At 32.8% G+C, this 22812-nt stretch overlaps 6 protein-coding genes across 7 annotated transcripts; 2 read left to right on the top strand and 4 right to left on the bottom strand.

Moving 5' to 3' along the window:
• Nucleotides 1–71: 71 nt before the first annotated feature.
• On the bottom strand, nucleotides 72–1537 carry Bm1386 (Uncharacterized protein; the record flags this gene model as incomplete). Its single annotated transcript, XM_001898545.2, has 4 exons — nucleotides 72–317; nucleotides 443–690; nucleotides 784–903; nucleotides 1453–1537. 4 exons carry the CDS (start codon nucleotides 1535–1537, stop codon nucleotides 72–74), a joined length of 699 nt encoding a protein of 232 aa, XP_001898580.2.
• Nucleotides 1538–2339: 802 nt separating this feature from the next.
• Bma-sdhd-1 (Succinate dehydrogenase, putative) lies at nucleotides 2340–3497 on the bottom strand (the record flags this gene model as incomplete). The annotated part of the gene is made up of 3 exons (XM_001898544.2): nucleotides 2340–2498; nucleotides 2899–3082; nucleotides 3382–3497. 3 exons carry the CDS (start codon nucleotides 3495–3497, stop codon nucleotides 2340–2342), a joined length of 459 nt encoding a protein of 152 aa, XP_001898579.2.
• Nucleotides 3498–3781: 284 nt separating this feature from the next.
• On the top strand, nucleotides 3782–7636 carry Bma-mtrr-1 (FAD binding domain containing protein; the record flags this gene model as incomplete). The annotated part of the gene is made up of 13 exons (XM_001898543.2): nucleotides 3782–3868; nucleotides 4141–4219; nucleotides 4346–4434; nucleotides 4512–4744; nucleotides 5126–5282; nucleotides 5393–5503; nucleotides 5810–5879; nucleotides 5951–6132; nucleotides 6265–6398; nucleotides 6474–6557; nucleotides 6938–7064; nucleotides 7206–7335; nucleotides 7560–7636. The coding sequence occupies 13 exons, from the start codon at nucleotides 3782–3784 to the stop codon at nucleotides 7634–7636; spliced, it is 1560 nt and encodes a 519-aa protein (XP_001898578.1).
• Nucleotides 7637–7892: 256 nt separating this feature from the next.
• Nucleotides 7893–10856, bottom strand: Bm17448 (Uncharacterized protein; the record flags this gene model as incomplete). The annotated part of the gene is made up of 7 exons (XM_001898542.2): nucleotides 7893–8079; nucleotides 8297–8421; nucleotides 8541–8696; nucleotides 8943–9090; nucleotides 9900–10158; nucleotides 10360–10493; nucleotides 10714–10856. The coding sequence occupies 7 exons, from the start codon at nucleotides 10854–10856 to the stop codon at nucleotides 7893–7895; spliced, it is 1152 nt and encodes a 383-aa protein (XP_001898577.2).
• A 554-nt stretch (nucleotides 10857–11410) lies between these two features.
• Nucleotides 11411–14254, bottom strand: Bm7314 (the record flags this gene model as incomplete). Of its 2 annotated transcripts, XM_043077966.1 has the most annotated exons (8): nucleotides 11411–11471; nucleotides 11782–11956; nucleotides 12343–12490; nucleotides 12726–12776; nucleotides 12995–13157; nucleotides 13444–13538; nucleotides 13702–13785; nucleotides 14114–14254. In XM_043077966.1, the coding sequence occupies 8 exons, from the start codon at nucleotides 14252–14254 to the stop codon at nucleotides 11411–11413; spliced, it is 918 nt and encodes a 305-aa protein (XP_042933900.1). The 2 variants fall into 2 exon arrangements, with proteins under 2 accessions (XP_042933900.1, XP_042933901.1); XM_043077967.1 differs by lacking the exons at nucleotides 13444–13538; nucleotides 13702–13785; nucleotides 14114–14254 and having other exon boundaries at nucleotides 12995–13156.
• Nucleotides 14255–15772: 1518 nt separating this feature from the next.
• On the top strand, nucleotides 15773–21846 carry Bma-snx-13 (PXA domain containing protein; the record flags this gene model as incomplete). The annotated part of the gene is made up of 19 exons (XM_001898540.2): nucleotides 15773–15906; nucleotides 16023–16221; nucleotides 16362–16483; nucleotides 16712–16799; nucleotides 17124–17256; nucleotides 17357–17529; nucleotides 17634–17775; nucleotides 17955–18061; nucleotides 18245–18394; nucleotides 18561–18686; nucleotides 18880–19005; nucleotides 19188–19349; nucleotides 19562–19774; nucleotides 20102–20206; nucleotides 20363–20473; nucleotides 20543–20698; nucleotides 20883–20948; nucleotides 21131–21348; nucleotides 21525–21846. The coding sequence occupies 19 exons, from the start codon at nucleotides 15773–15775 to the stop codon at nucleotides 21844–21846; spliced, it is 2853 nt and encodes a 950-aa protein (XP_001898575.2).
• Between the last annotated feature and the right edge of the window lie 966 nt (nucleotides 21847–22812).

Raw genomic sequence — 22812 nt, 5'->3', positions numbered from 1 at the left:
ATTTACTTTAATAATGTGTATTCGTGATATTTGATCAATGTATCGTTCTATTAACCAGACAAATCAAAAATTTATAATTGAAATACAGAAAGAAATTCTGGATGCAGACTCTTCCCTTTCAATGGAGAATGCAGTGAAGACATTTGAGAATGAAACCATTGTCCTAAAAGAACAGTTATGGATAAGCAAACCGCAATAATTAGTGAATTGGAATATAGACAATGAGCATTGCTTAATACTGCAAACATTTGCGGTGTTCCCAACACTTTTTGATAACCTGAATAGAAATTCCGTAATGCTTCTGAACAGTTTTCTCCCTAAAATGGAATACATTTACTCTCATGTCTTGATAATATCGAGAATTAGTTGTATTTTAGATACAATCACTTGTAATGTATTCATTCTAACAGATTTGTTTGCAAATAATTCAACAAATATTCACCTGACAGCAGCAATCACCATTTCCACTGCATACTATAGGACCACCAACAAGTAGATCCATATTACGACAAACATTACCAAGATCTTCAGCACAGCTCATTTCTACACCTCCTTCATCAACCAGCGAGACACATGCGCTACAATCGGTACGTCTGTATAATTGTTCGGATGTCGGATAGGATGATCTGTTTAAACCTTTAGAACGACTATTTCCTATCCATTGTTGGCGATAGACATCACAAATTACACCTGGAATTATCGACTTCACTTGAATTCATTAAAGAAATTGTACATTTTGTTTTGGCAGATGTTTCAGTTTCATTCTTTGAATCTTTTAAATACCTCTTTTGAGTTGAAGAATGCCTCGAAGGAAGTGATTACGTAGTTCATTATAGCAATTAGTAGAAGCACAGCAACAAAGATTATAACCACAATAGGTTGGACTTCTGCTACACATTACTCCTAAATGAATAACTTCCAATATAAAAATAAAAAAAACTTATTCGATACAGGATTAAAAGGTACAGAAAAGCTTATTTCATACAGTATTAAAAGGATCTCAACTTCAGTTTTAACCACAATATAGTCATAATATACAGTATTATAGAACTACCACATTCCATTACTGATCCTATCACAGATGCAAAAAATTTTAGTAGTATAAAAAGAAAAACCGAAAAATTCGTTGAGAGTTTTACTCTCCTGATGCCCGTTGCGACGACAACCGCTTATAAATATATTGAAATGAAGAACTCCAAAACAAAAGGAACAGTTAGTTGCCTGGAATTGATACATCTAAATAATAATGTTAATGTTGAGAATGTTTACTTGGAAAGAAATTTAAAGAAGAGTTAAAGATTTTCACTCCCATCACATTGATACAGTGAAATTTTCTTTGCGACGAATTTGCAACTTCGTTTTATTGCAAAGATAAATTTTTTGATTTTAATGATATTGACATTTTTAACAAAAATTTAACAACCACAGATCTCTTTTTATGACACTACAGACCAAAACGACGCTTCTCGGGATTATATTTGCCCCGGGAACCAAAATTACGTTCAAATCCTGTGAATAAACATGACAAACGTAGCATAGCACCGCATTCCTACCAATATTTACTAGAATGGAACAACAAAGCAACAACCGCATGTAGCAAAATAAATTTTATCACTAGATCGTAATCCACATTAACACACATTTTGAAACAATGAGAATGTGGATAAATCTCACCTAGATCGTTCATTTTCTTAAAAGTGAAACTTCAGAAATGCTGCCACTTTCCTTAGACAGCATTACAAATCATTGAGAAACATGAATAATCTTTTTTGTATAAAATGGCAATTTCCACTTCCATACCTAGATCCAAATATGCAACTATCTGCTCTACATATCAAATTTTATCAATATTTTGAAAGCAGCATGGGTTAAACGAAAATGCAGGAAACGGTGGCAAATGTAAAAGTAGATACTTATCACAAAAGCTTTAAATGTTGAACTTTTTCGTTGGATTCGTGATAGTCTGGAAAAGCAATTCTGCAGAAAATGTTGTTCCTTCGGTTGTTTAGTGACACACCGCACTTAATTATTTTATTAGAAACCGACTACAAAAAAGAACACATTTTTTATACAGGAAACAAAAAAAAAAAAATTGTAATCCACGCTAAAAACTGTGTACAAATCAGATCATCATTGTTACTTATATATCACGAAAAGCAAGACATACATTTTGGATGGAAATGACACTTCGGTAATGCTTCACTTTTTTAAAACTATACAATGTTCTAATAACTCTCTAAAAGAACAAAGATAAAATAATCATGGACTAGGAAATTCTCTTTTACAAATAAAGAATGTACAAGTAGAAAAAAATTAGTTGTCATAGGCCGATATTTGCATTACAAAGACCAGACCATTTCAAATGCTTTCGTTATGCCAACATCATAGGAATTGAAATGCAGCAAACCAGCAAGAAGACAAATGCTAAGTATGTAGGAAACTGGTCCCTGGACAATTTTTGCAGCTGTTGTCCCAAGCACAAATGCACGACCATAATCCTAAATACACAACTTTATAATAATAAACTTTCAAAGCATAATTTCGAATAAATTCAATGTATGGAAACAAACAACATGTATTTTGCTGCGCTCTATTACTGGACACAATTTTCTGTTAGCAACTCTTCTTTTAAGACTTTACACTCATTAAGCTATTTATGTTTAGCCATTCTAACCCACCATTCTCATATGTTATGCAAGTATATTTGTCCATTCTCATGCAAGTTATGCAAGTAACATGTTTTGATGCGTTGTTCTGTTTGTTCAAACCGCCTTAAATAGATAACATCTTCATTTCAATTGCTCGATACTACACAGTATTGAGAGTTCGAAAAAACCTTAGTCAAGGAATTTAATTAAATTTTTTTTTCTTATCTTGAAGTTAAACTATAAGACTTACACTCAGTACACCATGAAGACCCCAGTGGACATGCAATGTGATTGCAACTGCCAAAGCAGTATCCATGACTGGTCCATGGATAAAGTAAGCAGCTGGAAGAAGTGGAAGCATTGCAGCCGAAAAGTACTTCTCGATCTTGAACATCGTTGAATGATTATGCGTCTCTTTGAATTTTTTTCGAGCGCTGCAATAAAGAGCTAAGTTAATTCAGAAGAAATATTTCAATCACCTTATAAAACAGATAATTTATGGTAGCTACAGTCAATATATGATGATGTAATGACTTGTCAATTAATTAAAAAATTAATCTCATACATTAAACACCAAAAATACAAGAGTTCAAAAACACTCTATAATTTTATAAACCTGAATTTTAGATAAAAAAATTTCGGTTCAAATTTGCTCTTTCAATTTTAACTTGTTTAAAAAGAAAAAAAAAATAGCCAATCATTTTGGCAAGACTTAAATTTAGGGAATGCTTACACAATGGGATCAAATTGTGGACGATCCGAGACTACTTCTGCCAGGGATCGCTGTAGTAAGCGAGGATAAACAAATCTCGTGCTTACCGGTACAATACGACCAGTGGCTGACAACATCTGAAATACACTGAATACTTACAGATTTCATTTATAGACTCAAATTTTCCGTTGCATTCTCATCGTTACTAGCAGTTAACTCATTCTAACAGAACTTAACACTCAATTTAGCGCTCATTCGCACTCATTCCCTATCACTTATAACACCCCGCCACCAGTCATCACCTACCAACCCCATCACACCATCTGCTAATTCATGAACACCGGCAAATAAACGTTCCATGGTAAGAAAGAAATAACAGCTCGTCCTTGCAGTATGAACATTTCACGGTTTGATATCCATTATGAAAAATGTCGTGTCATGTGATGATGGTATGATGGATATATACCGTATTCGGCAGTTGTGTCTGGAAGAGAAAGAGGATTGCAAGGTTGGTTGTTTCAGCTCCATTTTTCATGAGGTTCCACTCACAAAAAAGAATGAACTAAGCGATATTTAGTTCACTATAGCATATTGGAAAGGAACAAACAACTTGGATTGTTTCATTTGTTCATTTTGCTTGTATCATAAACTGAACCCCGAACTGTTGGATAGTCGAGTCTCCTGTGAACATAGAAGAGATTTATTGGGCAAACAGGCTTTATAAATGCACTTACATGCTTTCTTTATTTGCTTATTCATATCCTAAGAAACTTTTTACAGGAAGGTTTAAATGGAATTCTGAAATCGCTAGAAGTACATCCACCGACGTGGCCTGAGAATGTTGCATGTCTTATTAGAGGTAATCTGGAGTAGTTTATTTTTGTTGTTTCATCCATCTTTAAATATTTTCGTCCTAATATTTTGTAATAGAGATGAAATAAATTATATAAATTGCTTAAAAGTATTATATCAATTTTGTTTTCAGGTGCTCAGAAGCTTCAAGATGATTCGCAGTTGCGAGTTCCAATTGCAAGAGATTCATATTTGAATTGCAAAATTACTTCCGAAGAATATGTATGTTTTTTTTTTTCACCCCCTTATAATTTGTTTTAATTTTTCCCTTATGTTTTTACCATATTTCAAGTTTTCAGAATACTGATGATTTACCTTGGCAGAATGGGTGTAGCGTTGCAGGAGCCCTTAATGAAAGATATCGAGGCCGTGTAGTCAGTGTTTCTAATCTTACGAGTTTGGAAATCCAGAAGCCAAAGCAAGAAATTGTGGTGGATTTGGAACATGATGCCGAAATATGTTACGAACCAGGCGATGCGTTTTATTTCGTTGTGCCGAATACTCGGGAAGAAGTGGATTTCATTTTAGAAAGGTAATTCTGTCTAACTCTTTAAAAAACGTAGAAGCACTTCCAAGTGTACTGCGAAATGAAGATGGCAAAAGAGGTATTCGGTGTTCAAAAGATAAAAACTTTTAATATTGTTGTAGCCATTAGTGTGCCTATGCGATGCTTCTGAGTTAGTCTGTTCCACATGTTTGGTTTTGTTTGTGTGTAGCTATACCATCAAGAATACATACACTGCATAGTTGGGAAATTTTCAATCTTCCAATAAGTAAAACTAAATGATAGCAAAGCGGCTTTTAGGCTAACCTATCGCATGAAAAGTGCAGCTGTTTCAGAAATCTTTTTCGGTTTGTTTGATTCATAACTGCTTGTCTTTTCCAAATATTATGTCTTTTGCTTAGTTTTCAGGATAGGATTTTTAGAGGCAGCAGATCGGAAATTAGTTGTAACTGTTAAATCTCAAAATGCAGTGAAAAATACAGCCATACCACCGTATATACCAGAAGTTTCTACTCTAAGATACATTTTCACGTGGTGTCTTGATATCAGGCGATCGCCAGGCCGAGTAAGTTATATTTTTCGAGAACATAAGGTTACTTCTTAGAAAAGTATTAGTAAGTCTTTTCTATAGTTTTTTTTTTTTTATAATTTATAATTTTTTGTTTCCATTTTTAGCCTCTTCTTCGTGTACTTGCGGAATGTACAGAAAGCGAGTATCAAAAAAGACGCATTCTGGAACTGTGTAGTGCTCAAGGAGTTGAAGAATTCACAAAATTTGTTCGTCAGGTAAATCTTAAAATATATTTTCAGATTTATTTGCTGTTAGTCATCGAATTAATAGTTGTCTTACCAATCATAATGTCACGTTCGTTGAATTCTTCGGCTTTCTCATGATGCGTCTCCGCAGTTGCGATACTGTACAAAAAAAAAAAAAAAAACTATCGTTTAAAAATAAGTTGAACTTCTACTGGTCAATCTGAAAGCATACTAATATACGCGAGTAGATCTTAGAGTGTTACGATTGGCTAATTTCATTGTTCTTAGTAACGTTAATTACTTTGAAAGAAATTGAATGGAATGAAATGATTTCAGGCTGGTCTTTCGTTGGTTGATTTTCTGCTAAACTTTCCTTCATGTAGACCTACCGTTGAACGTTTGATTGGTTAGTTAAATATTTTTCATTCTGAATTCTACATGTTTATTGAATAATTTACTGTAATATAAATTTTTAAGAACTGCTGCCTCGTTTGCTTCCGCGACCATACAGTGTCAGTTGTATCAGGGAACTTTGGGGAAAACGTATACGTTTCATTTTTTCACTATTGCACTTTACTGCCACTGAAGGCCGCTGTTTCCATCGTTTTGGTTTATCATCGGGATGGCTATCAACGCTGAAAAAAGGACAACAAGTTGTGGTTAGTTGTAGTACTATTTTCAATTTCAGGTCGCTTTTCAGTTTCTAGATATTGATATGAGTAAAGCTAAGCAGAATTCATGCTTCTTTACTTTTAGATAAATTAGAACTGCTGATGAGGTTTTGTTTTTAGATGCTTCTGAAAGAATCGTCTCGTTTCCGTTTACCTCCACCGGTGCATTCTTCTTTTGATCTTGCACGTACGCCGCTTATCATGGTCTGTACAGGGACTGCACTAGCACCATTTTTATCTTTCCTACAAAAGTTGTAAGTTTTTCACTTTCAAACACTAGTTTTTCTTCATTGAAAACTGCTGTTCAACTTTGTAATATGTAATTCTAGAGCTTTCTTGGAAGCCGAGAAATACAAAGTGCGACGAGAATTGTATTTTGGAATTCGAAATGTTAAGAACGATTGCATTCATTAGTAAGTTATAAATGGATCAGCATCATCTGTGTGTGCAACTTTAGTAATGATCTCCATTAGAGCTGTAGTATGGGATAATCTCACTTTACATTTCAGTACGCGTTGAATGTTTTGAGGAGCCATGCCATTTACTGGGTGAAAGAGTTGCCATTTGAAATGAATTCCATATAATTTCCAACTCGTTTTTTTTTTTATTAAAATTCACTTTTCTCTTAATTCAGTTAAGTAAAGTTCTAGTTACTAAGCTTTAAGTGTAATATTTTTTCTAGGGTGCATTGTATCAAACCTGTATATGCGAGATCAGAGTCAAATTATTCATAGTGCAGTGTTTTTCTTCAGTTTCAGCAGAATAAAACAACTGCTTAAATTTTACTTTACAGTGAGGATATTATGCGATCTGTAGACGAGAACATCCTTTCACACGTATCTCTTTGCGAATCGCAGCCATATAATGATATCTCTAGTAAAAAGTACGTGCAAGACGCCCTGCAGGAACGCGGTGGAAAAGTGCGGTTTGCTTCTGATTATTTATAGATTTTTATTTGAATCACAATCCTCCAAAAGTTCTTTATATATTTCTGCAAATCTTCAGTATTCCTTAGTTATATGCAACTTTGAAACGCGCATCCAATTAACGTTGATTTTTAGATTTCGGATATACTATCACGGAAAAATAAAGACGAAAATCATCCTGCAATCATTTTTGTATGTGGCTCCTCGAAGCAAATGTTGAAACATGTGGCAGATGTCTTTGTACACATTTTCAGCGAATTTCTAAGTAAGTTTCTTTCATTATTTCATAAACTATAGTTCCAAAAAGACATGAAATATGCAGCGTATTGCTATTTACTGACATATTGGAAAGGTAGGATGCTAATTGCTCCAATCCTTACTCACTTTACCATCAATTTTTTTGCTTCTATCTTGTTATGCTGTTCGTTATGTGCATGTTTTTCGCATATTATTGTCTTAACTTAAAAAAAAATTGAAACATTATTATAGGTAAAAGTAAAGAGGAAGCAGAATCATATCTCAGAGAACTGCGAACAAATGATCGATATGTGGAGGATATTTGGTGATAATACGTGTTTACACTTTACAGTACGACTTTACAATACGCATACGGTTTCACCTATTTTCCAGTAGATAAAATCTACCAAATACCTAATTTCTAATGTTTAAGTACACAAATTGTCTGAATTTTTACTTACGATGAATTTGAATTTCTTTGGAATTTTATCTGGCTGAAAAAAAATAGATGTACGGTGTCATGTTTAAATATACAAATTATCAGTGTCCTGAATTTCTCCTTTTTTTGCTTAAAGCATTGAACAGTTATTCAATAAACTGTCTTTTGGGAGGTGCGCTAGTTTTATATTTCAAAATTCGCGTCACAGAACCGCGTTTTCGATAACTTGTTAGCATTACATTTGTCGGAGCCAAGAAATCGGCAATCTCCGAGTGGCTCAAACGTCGAAATAGCTCTCCATTCTCACCTTCCGAATGTTCGTTATACATAAGTCTTAAAGAATTAAAAGTTCGTGTCCAAAATTGTGTAGATTTTCGCTCCTACCTAGTTCAGTCATTAAATTTACTGATTAATTCCTTACTGATACAAGTAAAGCATACACCAGATAGAGAGGATTCGAAATATCTGCTTCGATCTGATGCTTGCAAGGTTATAAATGATAAAAAATTATTCCAAATATTAAAAATGTTACAGTCTATGGTACCCTTACCGGAAATCAATGAAGTACTGATCGACTATAAGGTTCATTGTTGAATCAAGAAGATTGGCAAATTGTTGCTCGTAAGCGATATCTAATATTTTGACGGCATCATCCAAATTGACACTTTTCCAATTCTGTTGGATCGTTATGCTTATTTCTTTTGATTTTTGAAATGATTAATGGAGACAGGGATATCAAATTCCCTCTATTTCTCGAAAATACTCCACATATTCAAATTTAATTAAAAAATGACTTGTTGAAGAGTTTCATTGAGTTTAACGGATATGTGGTTGATAATTTCAGTCTGTTTTAGAGGCTTTATTCTGCGGACACATTGCAGAAACTTCCTAACTTTGTCAATTAGCTGTACTTCCATGTTATAGGTGCCTTTAAATGCAAAATCGAGGACCTAAAAAATTCTTGCATATTAGAATATATATGTATTCTGTCATAGTCTCGTCACTGGCATTAACTAAAATTTTTAAAATTAAAAAAATAAATTCCACAGGATTTATTAAGTTGCATATAAATTATTCAGAACCATCATGAACATTGAAATCATCTGATAATAACACCTACGGCTTTCTGAAACCTGTTTAATTTTTCAATCTCTAAACATATACATTTGAAAGATTCGATGAAAGAATTCTATAACCTTTTCAATAATATCTCGATTGAAATCAAGAACAACAGAGAACGCAAATGGGTTTGCTGTGATCAACTCATGAAAATAATTTGTTGATAAGTAAAGTAGATATTTTGATGTCTTGATCTCGCCATCATTTGCCATAATTTTGAAATCTCTAAAAAATGTGCATTCGCTTTTTATTCTAATCACAAAATATGCACTAACAGAAACTGAGGAAATTCGAAAAAGCTAATAAACAGAAATACGAAGCATAAGCACGAGACTGAAGTAAGCAAACTATTCGAGTTTGAACTTTAAAAGGCAATTTCAAGCACATCCACTTTGTTTAAATCAGAGGAAAAAACAGCCAAAGGCAACAATGAATAAAAGGAGAAATAAACAGTAAATACTGTAACCCAACAATGTTTTTTTCTGCCATTAAATAAAGTTGCAGATGGCTGGCCTCTAAAATGAGACTGAGAAAAGTGTCTAGATTCTGAGATGTATCCAAGGAATTCGATCTTTTGAAATCTAAAACCAACTGTTGTGGAATGTATTGACTGCCAGACATTTTATTTTGCCTCAAAGTTGGGTAATTAAATCAACAAATCAACATTATAACAACGCGTAATGAAAGATATAATATAATTATAAAACACTAAAATAATCAAAATCATCCCAAAACGTAGAATGAATAATCGTAATGAAGGATTTAGTTTATATACAGAACTGTACTGATAGCCGAATACGACAGAGGACATTTGACTGATGTGAAACAAAGATTGCTAGCAAGGGGTTTTTTGGTTGTGTGAGAAAAAGGAAGTAATTAGCATAATGGCTTAAATGAACTAGACATAGATTATGAATGAAAAATTATTTGGTGATTGATTTATCAGATATTTGGCAAAAGTGTTAGAATTTGAATTTGTAATTTAAATGTATCGTTTTTTACGACACCAGTAGTTTTTGAAGTGAAGCAAAAACCTTTGAGTATCTAGAATTTGTTTCAATGCAACTGATCGAGGATCCTTCTCGGAGATATGGGTCAGTGGATCTCTTTCGCGACGTCGTAGCATTCCGAAAAAATTTTTAACTTTGAAAGTAATTCTCACGGTAAGAACTATCTCACCACCATCAAATGTCTGCGAATGAAGAGTATTAAAAATCGTCCGAAAAAATTCACTACTTTCTGGAACAACAAATAAACCACTGAACGGTCTTTCTTCCATTTCCAATTCACTTACTGAAAAAAAAAACCATTCCGAAGTAACGCAATCGAATATATCTTTCAAATTCTATTAAGCTTTTAACAATGAACTTCAAAAAGTAACACTGCGGTATAAAATTATATCAAAAATGCAGTCGTCAAACTTTTTTATAATTTCATCCGCATAAATTCTTTAGTTCATAAATGTAGTACCACAGGTACCACAGGAGTACCTACTTTGATCATATTTCCTGGAAACTGCATAGTATTTAAGAAGTATAAAGCCCGACGGGTAAGTTTCGTCGATTCTCATACGTCGCTGTGCAAGTCGAATCTGTGGTGATCGGCGATCACATGATATATCAAAAAACCTAGGAAACAATATGGAAAGAATGGAAGAGTGAGATAAACTATTATCATCTATCGCTATTTCTGATAGTTTTCTATGTCCAATTGAATTAATGAGAAAAATGAAAAAAAAAAAGTTCAATTTTGTTTATTATTTCAAAGAGAGACAAAAGTGCTTATATTTGTGTGAGAATTCTGTAGAAGCGGATATCACTTTTAGTTAGTTTAAAGTTTAAAGCTGACCAATCAATGGAACGACTGCCATACGTGGAGGAAAATGTAGCCGAATGGATACGATTGTCCATGTAAGCAATAGTAAATGCAGAGCGATGAATGAAAATAAGTTCATCAAGTTTGCCCTCATCGCTTTTTGAAAAACACTCCATTACCGCCACCCTACCGAGATCTTTGACTCAACAATGATCCTCATACAAAAGCTTCGACTTATTTATTAAAATATGATTTTCAATTCTTTTGTTTTGGTTTTTTTTTTTCTTTTTTCGGGACCCAAATAGATATTTGTAATGCTGCTTAGCATCACTACATAATATAATACTTTGTGTTTGAATTATTTTTAAAGTCGACCTTATTTTATGAAGATGTTTTCGAATTCAGATTTACGAAAAAGCTAAAAAAAGCTAACTTCAAAGAAGCTTTAGTTTTTTCAGAATACTTCAAACACTAATTAACGTAGTGATCATTTTCAGTTATTACCAGAATTTATCGAGTCAAGTTTCTGCACAGGGATAGAAAAAAATTCACTCGGTAAAAAAAAGTCCATTCGTTAGTAAAAGATTTGCTCTTCAACTGTGACAAATTGTATTCAGAGATGCATAAATGATCGACACCATATTCTTCATAATACATGGGGACCATAATAAAACGCATATATTCAGCATCATTTTATTATTACACTGTACAATAATTGCTTTTGCAATCATCAAGATAAAGAATGCATAATGGCAATTGTGCCACTCTTGTATCCATTACCGAAATGATTCCTAAAATATTAGAAATGTTTACATAAAAACATTGGCCAAGATAAGAAAGTGAATTATATCCCAGCAAAAATATAAAGTGCATGTTTGAAGTCAGTCTTCTTGTAATTTCATTATAAAAAGATGCAACAGATATCGAAATTTTGGCAGTGAAACTTGAATGCAAATTCTTCGTGTTTCATGATATTTTCCCGCTAGGGTAACAAAAAGACAATGAAATAATTATGACATATCAGCCGAATTTTGACCAACGGAAACATGTTAATGATGGGAAATAAAAATCGTGAGGAAGATGAAAATGCATGAAACTGACCAATGATTTAGATGATGGAATAGTTCGTACAATTGAACACGTTTCTGAATACCTTTCGTTTCGGGAATGATTTCGTGATAAGCGGAATAAACAGAGCTACTGAAACCACCAAACATTTTCATTATACCAAGTTCATATTCACTGTGTGCGTAAAATGAAGCAGGGTCAAAAATCACTGAAAATATTCGTAGTAAGTATGTTGTATTTATGATATAATAGTGTGTTGATAAAATATGTAGTTGTAATGTCTTTCAGTAAAACTATTGGAAGCACTGAAAATTTTATTGGAATTAAACAGGTTAAGTGATTCGAGTTATAGGTGGTATTATTTGCTCAAGTCTTTCACAGTAACAGTTTTTTGACAAGGATTATAAGAAATCTATTCACTGTTTTTCTTGGCAGGGACAACGAAAACTATCAGTGTTCTTAACACTAAAATGTACAAATGTACAAAACGAAAACTTAACACTAAAATTTAATATAACCAAAATCAAATTAATATATCCGTATAAAGTCATCAGTAAATGGTAAAATCTTGAGAAAAATATTCCCAATGTTCACCTGGGCCATCCGCACAATACGAATAGTTTCCAGACCACAAGTCTCCATGAACGAGGGCTGGAATAATGCTTCCATTATCCTTAAAGAATGTTGGGATTTTTCGTTCCAACTGAGGCCATAATGAAAGCAAATCCCTGTCATTACGTTCCTGCAACAAAAAACGTTACACTGAAAATGCAAGAAATAGTATAAGGACTTGTAGCTCCACATAGAGCAAATTTAATACAGAGTAAAAAAATCATTTGGGGTAAATAATCGTAACAAGTGGACAGTTGAAATCAGACTAATTGGTTCAGTAGCTTTTTCCAGAATTGGCTTTTTTTGCAATAAAATATGTCCAATGAAAGTAATGGGAAATCTTTCAAATTAATTCATAAACCTACTTCCAATAGCATGTCGATTTGATATTTCAATCGATTTCGCACGAAGAATTTCTGAAACAACTTATAAAGTTTACAGCAATCGTCATGCTTCAATAAAGTCTAAAAAATATTTCATTCAATTGCAGCCAATAGTTTAACTGCCTCTTATATTCGTTATAAGTATGAACTGTGTTATACAAGCTCAAACATCTTAAACTATTGAATATTCAGATACTAATTGGTGGTCATTATGGTCTACAAAATTACAAAGATTAAAAACAACACTTTACCACCCAATCGTCGCACCATTCATTCATTTGGGGTAAATAACCACAACAAGTGGGCACGTGAAATCCGAACTGTATAATTGGTTCAGTAGCTTTTTCCTGACCCCCAACAAAACTACTTGCACGCTCTTTCTCTTTCAACAAATATGCATTGTGCATATGCATCCTACAAACTACTACTGAATGATTCTGACCAGTTAATGAAAGTGAAAATAAGCAAATATTCTGAGAGAAAATAACTCCAAATTTGTTAATTTTCGGAAATATACCGCGATCGATTGATCGATCACTAATGACTATTTCTTGATTTCTTTTGATCACGGACTACTTTTCAGAATAAATATGCATTGTATCGTTGAGAAAATTACTACAATGTCTGTAATATGTAACTAACACAATAATATTTGTATAAAATAAAATAAAAAGTTGTGCAACATGAAATTATAATCCACCGTGCCAAATCTCGGCCAAGCTGTGAAGGTTTTGAAGAACCATGTAAGTCAATGTACTCCGTAACCAAACAATGCCGGTTCCTATCAGATATACTCTTAAAAATAACATGATTTTACTAATTGGAAGCACTTTTAATTTGAAAACATAATTTAAATAAACGTTCTATGGATTGCCTATTTAAAATTATATTTTTTAGCATTAAGTACTGTAACATTTTAATTCTATTTATTTTTAATAATTTCTGAATAGTTGAAGACCTTGATTGGCTTCGGCACACGTATTGTTTGTGTATGATAAATAGCTTCCAGGCTTGCGAATTCTCCATCAAACATACGCTTAGCCTTCAACAGCATATTTACTATTTCACAGATTAATTACGGATTTGTTCGTAATTATAATATTAGATATTATGGAATATTATTTCTTACAAATTGCTTTATAGCATAGAAATAAGGAACAATTCGAAGGCAAAAAATCAAAAGTAGTAAATATTTTATAATTCAACATGAGGAAAATAAAGTAAGCTTCAATTTAAATTTTCGATATTAGTCCAGCTCAAGCTAGCATCATCTTCTCAGTAAGATAAAAGTTTAAAAGATCATAATATATGAAATGATCATAAAATCTTCTGATCTATGTAAAGCCGTTAAAGAAATGAATGTAAATCACATTTTCACGTTCACTAAATTTGATGAAGAGGTCACCAAGATCTGAATGATAACCACTTCCTTTACTGATACAACCACCAGCTGAACCACCGAATGGTTCGAGAGTTTTCAATTTCAGTTCTTTTCGTATCACTTCCTCCATTTACTTTTTGCTGCATAAACAAACAATTATCAATGGAGATTTTGAAAGCTCAAGGTGTATGAAATTTCGCAAAAGATAAGATAAACACAATTAATTTAATGTCAATACTGGCATTTCAAATTAATTATCTGCATAAATACAATAATCGAGAATTATCACGGAAAAACTGATATGGAATTCTACGTATCGTGACGTACTCTCTCTTGAATCTTGCTTAAATCTATTTAGATACGCCGTACATAGCAAAGATGCAGATTGCTTCTAGAAATGAAGTTAAAATGAGTAGGAAGGACTAGAAAGAAAATAATATCCATCCTAGTAATAAACGGAAAGCGCGGGATAAGATAATCTAATCTTAGAAAATATTTTATCAGAATGAACCTTTAATATTAATTATTAAGAAAATGAAATTCTAATTTGCTTTTAAGTTTTTCAAATTAAATAAGGTAATTTTCTTTTCTCCCAGAGAGTATACTGAGAAACATTAGGAAGTAGGGAACTTCTTTAAAATGGATTCATCTAATAAAACATAAAAACTGAGTGGAATAATTAACTCAAGTTTGTCCACAATGCATATGTATTAAAGTAAAAGTAACTTCCGTATTCTGCAAGCTGAAATGCTGGATATTGCTATTAATTCAACTTTTTATCACTACGCATTATGGCATATCAACGTAAGATAGTACTGGCTAAGGAACAAAAAATACAAATTGTCTTTCTATTTTTAAGTAAAATTTGACTAAAAATTAGTAAAACAAGAGGTAAGCTATTTTTAACATTTGACTTCCTAGTGTCCTTGAATGTTACCTGTAATTTAACTTCAATAATTGATATTTTGAAAAAGAATTATAATGTTAAAGCTAAGAAATGAACGAGCGATGAATTGGATATTACCAGCTGTGACAATGAGATATTTTATTAAATTCAAATAAAAATCTAAACCAAGCACAGCGTATGTCCGTCATTCCACTTAGCTTTACTGATTTTAGAACTTCCTGAATATCTCGAAGAGGATGAATGACTTCTCGCGCGTTTACCGGATCCTGTTAGACCTGATAAGTATTTCACGGTTCCTCGATTGAAACTGATTGACCAAAGTCCCTTACTGATGAGTTTCTCTCTTTCCTTTCAAGTCATTTCCAGGTAAGCACTCACTTTTACTTAGCTTTCTGAAATGGAAGCTTTTATCATTACCATTCTCTTTGCTAGATTGAATTACTATATAACATCAAACTAAGTCTAAGTTATATAAAAAGTTGAGATATATGTGATATACAACATCAAAATAGGCATAGTTTTATAGTCGACATTAACAGGCATAAGTAAATGTTGATATTTGCAGCCATAGCTTGAGATTATATTTGAATATTTCGAAAAAGAAAACAAAACTGTGCTTTAATGGGTCGTATTTCATCCTTTTACTTTTACAATTTCAATTTTTATTAAATTTAATGTTTGAGTTGTAAAAGAATGGTTTTATTTGTTGAATAGGAAGTGTTCATGCTTGTTTCAGGTATGATGAGTGAAGGTAGCAAACAAATTGCAATGTCTTCCGTGTTCTACTTTTTGCTGGGAACGATACTCTTCCTCACATCGTTCGGCATTTTCGGCTTATGCATATTATTGTCGCTTTTTCTTGGCCTTATTCTCGGGTACTAAACTCATTTCTTATTTCTTCATTTTTCAAACGCTACAGCTACTGGATGGTTATTTATATGTTTTCCACTCATCTATTGCAAAGTTACAGATGAAACCTAATTTTTTTCAGATTATTTATGAGCCCGTTCAGTCGTGGTCAAGAAGTATCGGATGAATATTTACGTAAATTGAATGAAGTCAGCATGAAATTCTGTTTCTTAGTTGGACGCCAAGGGTTTCTAGCAAATCGTGGGCGATTCTCCAGGAATGCTTATGAACAGGAGCAGCCCATGACGAATTCAGCTACCATCGATGCTATACTTGAACAAGTGAGAAAATGGCACAATTTTCTTCAAATCACATCCATACAGCACATAATTCATCTGAAATCTTTTACATGCTACGTGTAATGCAGATATCTTTCAATAAATTTAAAATTTGTTAATGAATTGATTTATAATTTTTTAAGATGCTATCTTATGTAATACGAGACTTCATTGATTCATGGTATAGCAGTTTAACACCGGATCTTCATTTTAAAGAAAGTTTAAAACGATGTGCTAGGCGAACTGTTGCTGCTTTCTCTCAGTGGTATGGTTTTTTTGTGTTTATTGTTATCTATGCGTTAAAAATTTTTTTCTTCAGTTGTAAATGAAATGAACTGATATTTGGTCATATTTCTGGAAAATTACTTCGTATGGCTGAAAATTAGCAATGATCAAGAACTAATTTTGCGTTCGTTAGCACTGTTAAGTTTGTTAGAAAGAACAAAAAGATATTTTGGAATGTGATGCGATTTTATGCCTTTTATCATTTTAGTGTTCAGAAGGTGGATTTTGTTCCTCTTTTAACTCAACACATTGTCGATGATATTGCTTCGCATTTCCGTCTATTTCGAAGAGCCAAGGTGAGCTTCAGTGGTACTGAATCGAATGCTGAAATTAGATGGTTTATCTATCATTTCAAATCCATCCTCTGACATGCTGCGAACATTCATTTTCTGAATAAGGAAGGAGTAAGAGTCATAATTAATTATATTAAACTAGATTTATTTAGCTCCAAAAGATTTTATGAGTTCTTTTGCTCATTAATACACTGCAGAAATTGATACCATTTCTATCTTCAAAGCCTATAAACTTATAATTTAAAAGTATAAGATTCTCTATGGACCATAATATATTTCACTGCAAATATTTTTCCTTTGAGGAAACTTGTTCATATTTTATTTCAGGAACGTGCACAACTTCATTACGGTGAAAATTACACAACGGATGAGTTGGAGACAATGTTTTTTGATTTGGAATTGGAAATGGAGAAATGTTACTGCAGGGATCTTGTTTCTACCTGTTCGCACTATGAAAATGGTATTTATTTATTACATTTTCCCAGTCACTGGCTGAGGTGTGGTTCTAAAATAAGGAAATGTTGTTTCCCTTTCTTTTTAAAGAGGACACTATTTTGCAGCATATTTTCATGACGTCGCCGACATTCTATTATACCTTTTGACACCTGCTGAAGATTTTCGTTCTCGACCGTTTCGTTTTCTTCTCCGGGAAATATATGTTAAACGTATGATGCTACCTCTCTTCGATATGCTTAGCGATCCTGATTTTATTAATCGGAGTATAATTTGGTTGGTAAGCCGTTTTATTGTTCTTGAAAATCAAATGTTTTTTTTTTTTTTTTTTTTTTTTTTTTTTTTTTTCTTCAACTGCATCAAATGGTCTGAGACCCGTTACAGCTTAGTGAAACAAATTTGAAACCAGAAGATTTCATCGCAACACTTGAAACTACTGACAGTGTAAAGGCGCTGGATGCGGTATTGGATTCACTTTGTGAGGAAGCAGCACATCTGCGAACAAAAGATTCTGGTGGTGAACAAGGTTTTGTATTTGTTTATCTAATTTAAGGATATCAACAAAAGATAGGTGTACGGAAAAGAAGCTACTAAAGATGCAAATTTTGTTTGTACTTTTATTTTGGAGTTGTTTTACTTAATAGTTGATTTTTACGCATACAGTTTTTAAAAAATTTACTTGTTTTTGGCGAAGCGGTCCTTCAGGATTTTTGGTGAAGCACCAACTAGCCAGTATTGAATATGCAATAAATACTATAAAGCGACGAATGGATGCTCTAGCAGCAGCTGAAGTTGAAAACTGTTTGCAAAAGGTTTTTTCTTTTCTTCGTACCAAACAATGTTTCCGCTCTCAAAAATTTCATTTGAATGACTTACTGAACCTTAACTCCGAAATATTGCATAATAGACTATTTTTGGTTTTTTCTGTCTTTTGATTTTCAAAGGTTAGTTTGATATTTACAAGTACTGACAACAAATGACTGGACTGAATTTAGACAACAAGAAAGCTACCGGTAGCTAATTCATCTATTGTGCAATTACCAATTCACGTTGTATTATCGAATAATACGGCAGTTACGTATTTCGCTGATTTCCTTGCATCTGTTGGTGGACAAGCTTTAATTGATTGTTATTTGGCTGTTGAGGTGAATTATTTGTGCAAAGTTAAATGTAAAAGATGATGAACTTTCAATTATAGAAATTTTTTCCTTGAAAAAGCAGTTTTATGGTCGCAGACAAGAGCGCAATTGCTGTAAATGATGCTGAAATTACTCTAAATTTTACTTTTACTTTGTTAAAAAAATTTTGCAGGGCTTTAAAGTGTCCGTAGAGCATCAATTACGAGGACTTTCTGTAGGTGAAACTCTTGAAAGCGATGCTTACGAAACAGTTAGGGAGGCTGCTAGTTTCCTTTATCAACAGTACATATCGCAAGAGGTAGCACTTTCACTTCTACTGGATGACTCTGATTTGGTCAAGCCTAGAATCAGTATTTTGTCGCATTATCATTGTATTTGCACTGCATTGATGAGGTCACATCCAAACAATATATTTTATAAATGTCCTAAGTTTTATAAATAATCTGCGTTTTATAAGAAGTTTGCAATAGTGAAACTTTCCCTTTGTTCAGGCAGTTACACGGGTCTCATTGGACGATGTTATAGTGAAGAAATTATTAATGCGCATTCGAAATGATGATCCACCTGATATGTGGTTCGAACAAGTGCAAGCAAGGATTGTAGATATTTTGCGAACAGTTTGTTTTACCAAAATTTTTTAATTTTATGAAGTAGTACTTTTCTAAATTCTTAATATTTATTTAAATGGTATTAAGAAATTTTGGCAAGTGTGAAACTTTACAAATAGTATGACTTTTATTAATCTGCAATTTATCAAAGTCCTAGTTTTAATGGAGCGTAATTTTTTATTGTATTACAGGATGAGCGCTTTTACGATTCTTTCAAAAAAAGTTCGATATATGTAAAAATGTTAAATGAGCTTGGGCTGAATGAGAACATCAGTTGTCAAAGAGGAAATTCAGAATATACCGCTGAAGATAATATTAAGTCAACTGTTGTACCTACGGCCTCTAAAACTAAGGTTTTCGTTTTTGACGTAAATCACTACTTGTTAGAAAATTTGAGATTTGAGAAACTATTACTGTTTGTTAAAACAAGTATGTAAATAATTTGTGCAGTAAGTGAAGTTAGTCAAATGTAAGAAATAATAAGTGAGTTTTATCAGTGTTTTAATAAGTGATTAATTGTAATTCGGATCTAATAATTTAGGAAATTAATCGCTTTATCTTTAAGATTCCAAATGATATCGATGGGTTAAAATGTACACACGTAGGAATGCATGTTGTCGTTGAAACTCTTGGTATAGGACAACAAGGGAAGCAGTCTTTCGCTCTTTATAATGTACGGGTTGCACGAATTGATAGATCTGGAAAACAGAGTAGCACTTGGAATGTTCTTCGACGATACTCTGATTTTCATACACTGAATTCACTCATACAATCTCGCGTACGTAAAATATTTTGTTTCTTGACATTTTAAGTGTTCCACACTCTCCTAGCTCTGTTCAGAGTTTTTCAGCTAGCGTAAGTAGTGGAGAAGGAAGATTTTTGTTTTCTTATAAAATGCGTGATAACAGACACTAAGAGACTAGGGTAAAAGGAGCACAATCATCTGTATATTTTGCTTAAATTTATTCCATCTTTGATATCTAAAAGTCCGATTGCAAAAGAGTGTAATATGATTATCCTACATAGTACAGCATTATCCTACATAGTGCTTCTTTTAATAGAAATTGGTCTAATTAACATTAATAATTTTTCCACTTGTTTTTAGTTCCCGAAGCTCAGTAATTTGTGTTTCCCAGGGAAAAAGACATTCAATAATTTGGACTCACGTTTTCTCGAAAAAAGAACGAAAGCGCTCAACAGCTATATGATGGTCAGTTTTCTCTTCTTTTCGTTTATTTCGAAAATTCTAATTTAATTCAAAATTGAAGTTAAGATCTTTGTTATGGTTGATTAATCGGAAAGGACTATTTAGCATCAGCTTTCGCATTTTTCATTGATTTCATGTCATTTTAAAGTATGAATTTAGAGTATCCTACAACCATCAGTTCTGGAAGCTAATGCAGATTTAGAAACACTCATATTTGATTTCCTCAGCATGAAGGATTATATCGGCGAGAGGGAAGGTTTCCCAAAAAAGGTACTATTATTGAAATTTAATAAACTAAGAAATTTTCTATACGATACAACTCAGACAGTGTTTTAACAGGTTATGAGTGCTGTATTTGAACCATTAAAAAGTGGTGTTCGAGCTTTCGGCAATGCAGTAACAGCTATGCCTGATACGGTTTATGATGGAGTAACTCGTGTAGGTGATGGTATTAATAAAGCTGCAAAACAAATCATCGATTTTCAACCCACACAGGTAATGTTCAATTATGAGATAACATCTTGAATAAATCTTCGATTCGTTACAAGATTAAATAAGTAAAAACCTGTCTATAGGATCTTAATTTCATAATGCAACTTATTCATGGACAGTTGATCCAAAATTTCTTTTATGTTCAGTATTTGTTTTGATTTGTGAGAAAGTCAGTGATTGTTTGCAGGGTTTAAATGGTTTGTCAAATAAAAAGGATGATTTGAGTCGTGTAGCGGCTGCTTATAACGACCAGGTAATTACTATACAAGCGATGCCTTTTTAACCATTAATAGATATAAGACTGTCCATGATAAAAGACAATAAGATTTTTATGAAATGACTTATTACTGCATAACACTTTCAAAATATTTCATGTATTGAATTGTACAAAAATTATTTCAATAATGACATGAATTATTCGAATAAAGATTTTAGCAATGGATGGAAAGCATACCCTTACGAGTTCTTGTACTTTTGATTGGTGAAGTGTTTGGTGTACGTTCTCGAAATGCTTGGTTTCGAAGAAGGCTGGTAGCTCTATTAAATCAATTTGTTCATGCAACAATGGGTTCTTCGCTGAACCGTAAAATTATTGATATCGTTCAATGGTTAACGTCAAAGCAGCAAGTTGCTCAATACCTTGTTGCATTCAGGTATAAATATTTACTGTTACGTTACATTCAAGGTTACTGTTACCATTTTAAACTAAAATTAATGTTAAAATTCTGATAAACTCAGTGGAATACAAAATATTATTGTCAACATTGCATAAGTTTTTTCTTTTTTGAGGATCTTCATAATTTTTATGTTGCATATTCGAATTTTGCAGAAATACATTATGGCCTGATGGAAAGTTGGCGGAGAGTAGTGTATGTCGTCCAGAAAGTGAACAATTGAGAACATGCGTGTTGGCAAGAGCCCAGATGCTGAGCGCTTTACCGGACGAGTTACGACTGTTTATAGGCGCCGAGACAACAAATAAAGGAATTGCAAATGTTTCCGAAGTATTTCAAAATAGTCGACTTAATCGGCGCCTTCTCTATGTCATATTTGAAAGACTTCTTGCAAGTTTCTTTCCAGACAATCATTTTGAGAAGATTTTTCCCCAATTACATGCAAAAAGTCCGCGTTCAAAGCCTTTTCATGCTTAAACTCCAATCAGCAAGTATTTCCTTTTTTGTGTTCAAAAAGGAATGTAATATCCAGGTTCATTAGGATTAAAAATATCCATGCATGAAGTTGCTGAATTACAAGCATTAGCTTTACTCAAAGATTTCTAAGCTAATAAAGCGAAAATTCAATCCATTATCGTGCTATTCTAGTCATCCGTGTCAAATTCTGTTTAGCGAAGGTTTTATTTAGTGCGGATTTCAAGATTTACATAGAAGCCGAGCTGTGATAGACGCTCGTCTTATAAAACTAATTCAGTCAATTATATTCACGAAGTCATATTGCAGTTTGAAAGGCAATCTAAACAGCATATTGAACGAGATAGGAAGACAAACCCCTTACCATATGACTACTCATTCTTAGTTGGCCTTTAAAGTACTCACTCTACCATTTCGTTGATCTCATTGATATGGGTATGTTTGTAAAATTTTTATTTATATTGCCTTTATCATTCTGATTTTGTTCATCTTACTAGTGATTTTTTGTATTTTTTATTCTTCAGACATATCAATCCAGGTGTTGATATCACGTTCTAGACAGCTATGCGTAAAGGATAAGCTTATGAAATAGTATGGTAATTATGTCACTTCATGTCAATGTCCAAGTTGCTCCGAACCTTATTATAGTGAATTCTTACCACTTTGTTCACTTCGCTTTGCAATACAATCAACAGTTAGATTGGAAAACTGGTTTTGTGAACTTCCAAACAACTCCAGCTCGGAAGATTTAATGAAAAAAAATTACTCTCACTTAATTGCAAAGTGAAAGATGACACACATACAGTGCGGAATACTGTAGTTGTATTAATGGTTTATAACCGAGAGTTCATTTTAAAAAAAGCAAAAAAAAAAACTAAAACTACCCGTTTATGTTTTTTCTGTACAAAAATTTTTCGAACAAAGCTTAATAAAAATATTAAATACAAATTATTATAGAAACAATAGCTG

This window comes from Brugia malayi, assembly GCF_000002995.4.
Source record: "Brugia malayi strain FR3 genome assembly, contig: Bm_v4_Chr2_contig_001, whole genome shotgun sequence".
In the NCBI taxonomy this organism is placed as follows: domain Eukaryota; kingdom Metazoa; phylum Nematoda; class Chromadorea; order Rhabditida; family Onchocercidae; genus Brugia; species Brugia malayi.
This window is presented reverse-complemented; position numbering and strand designations above follow the sequence as displayed.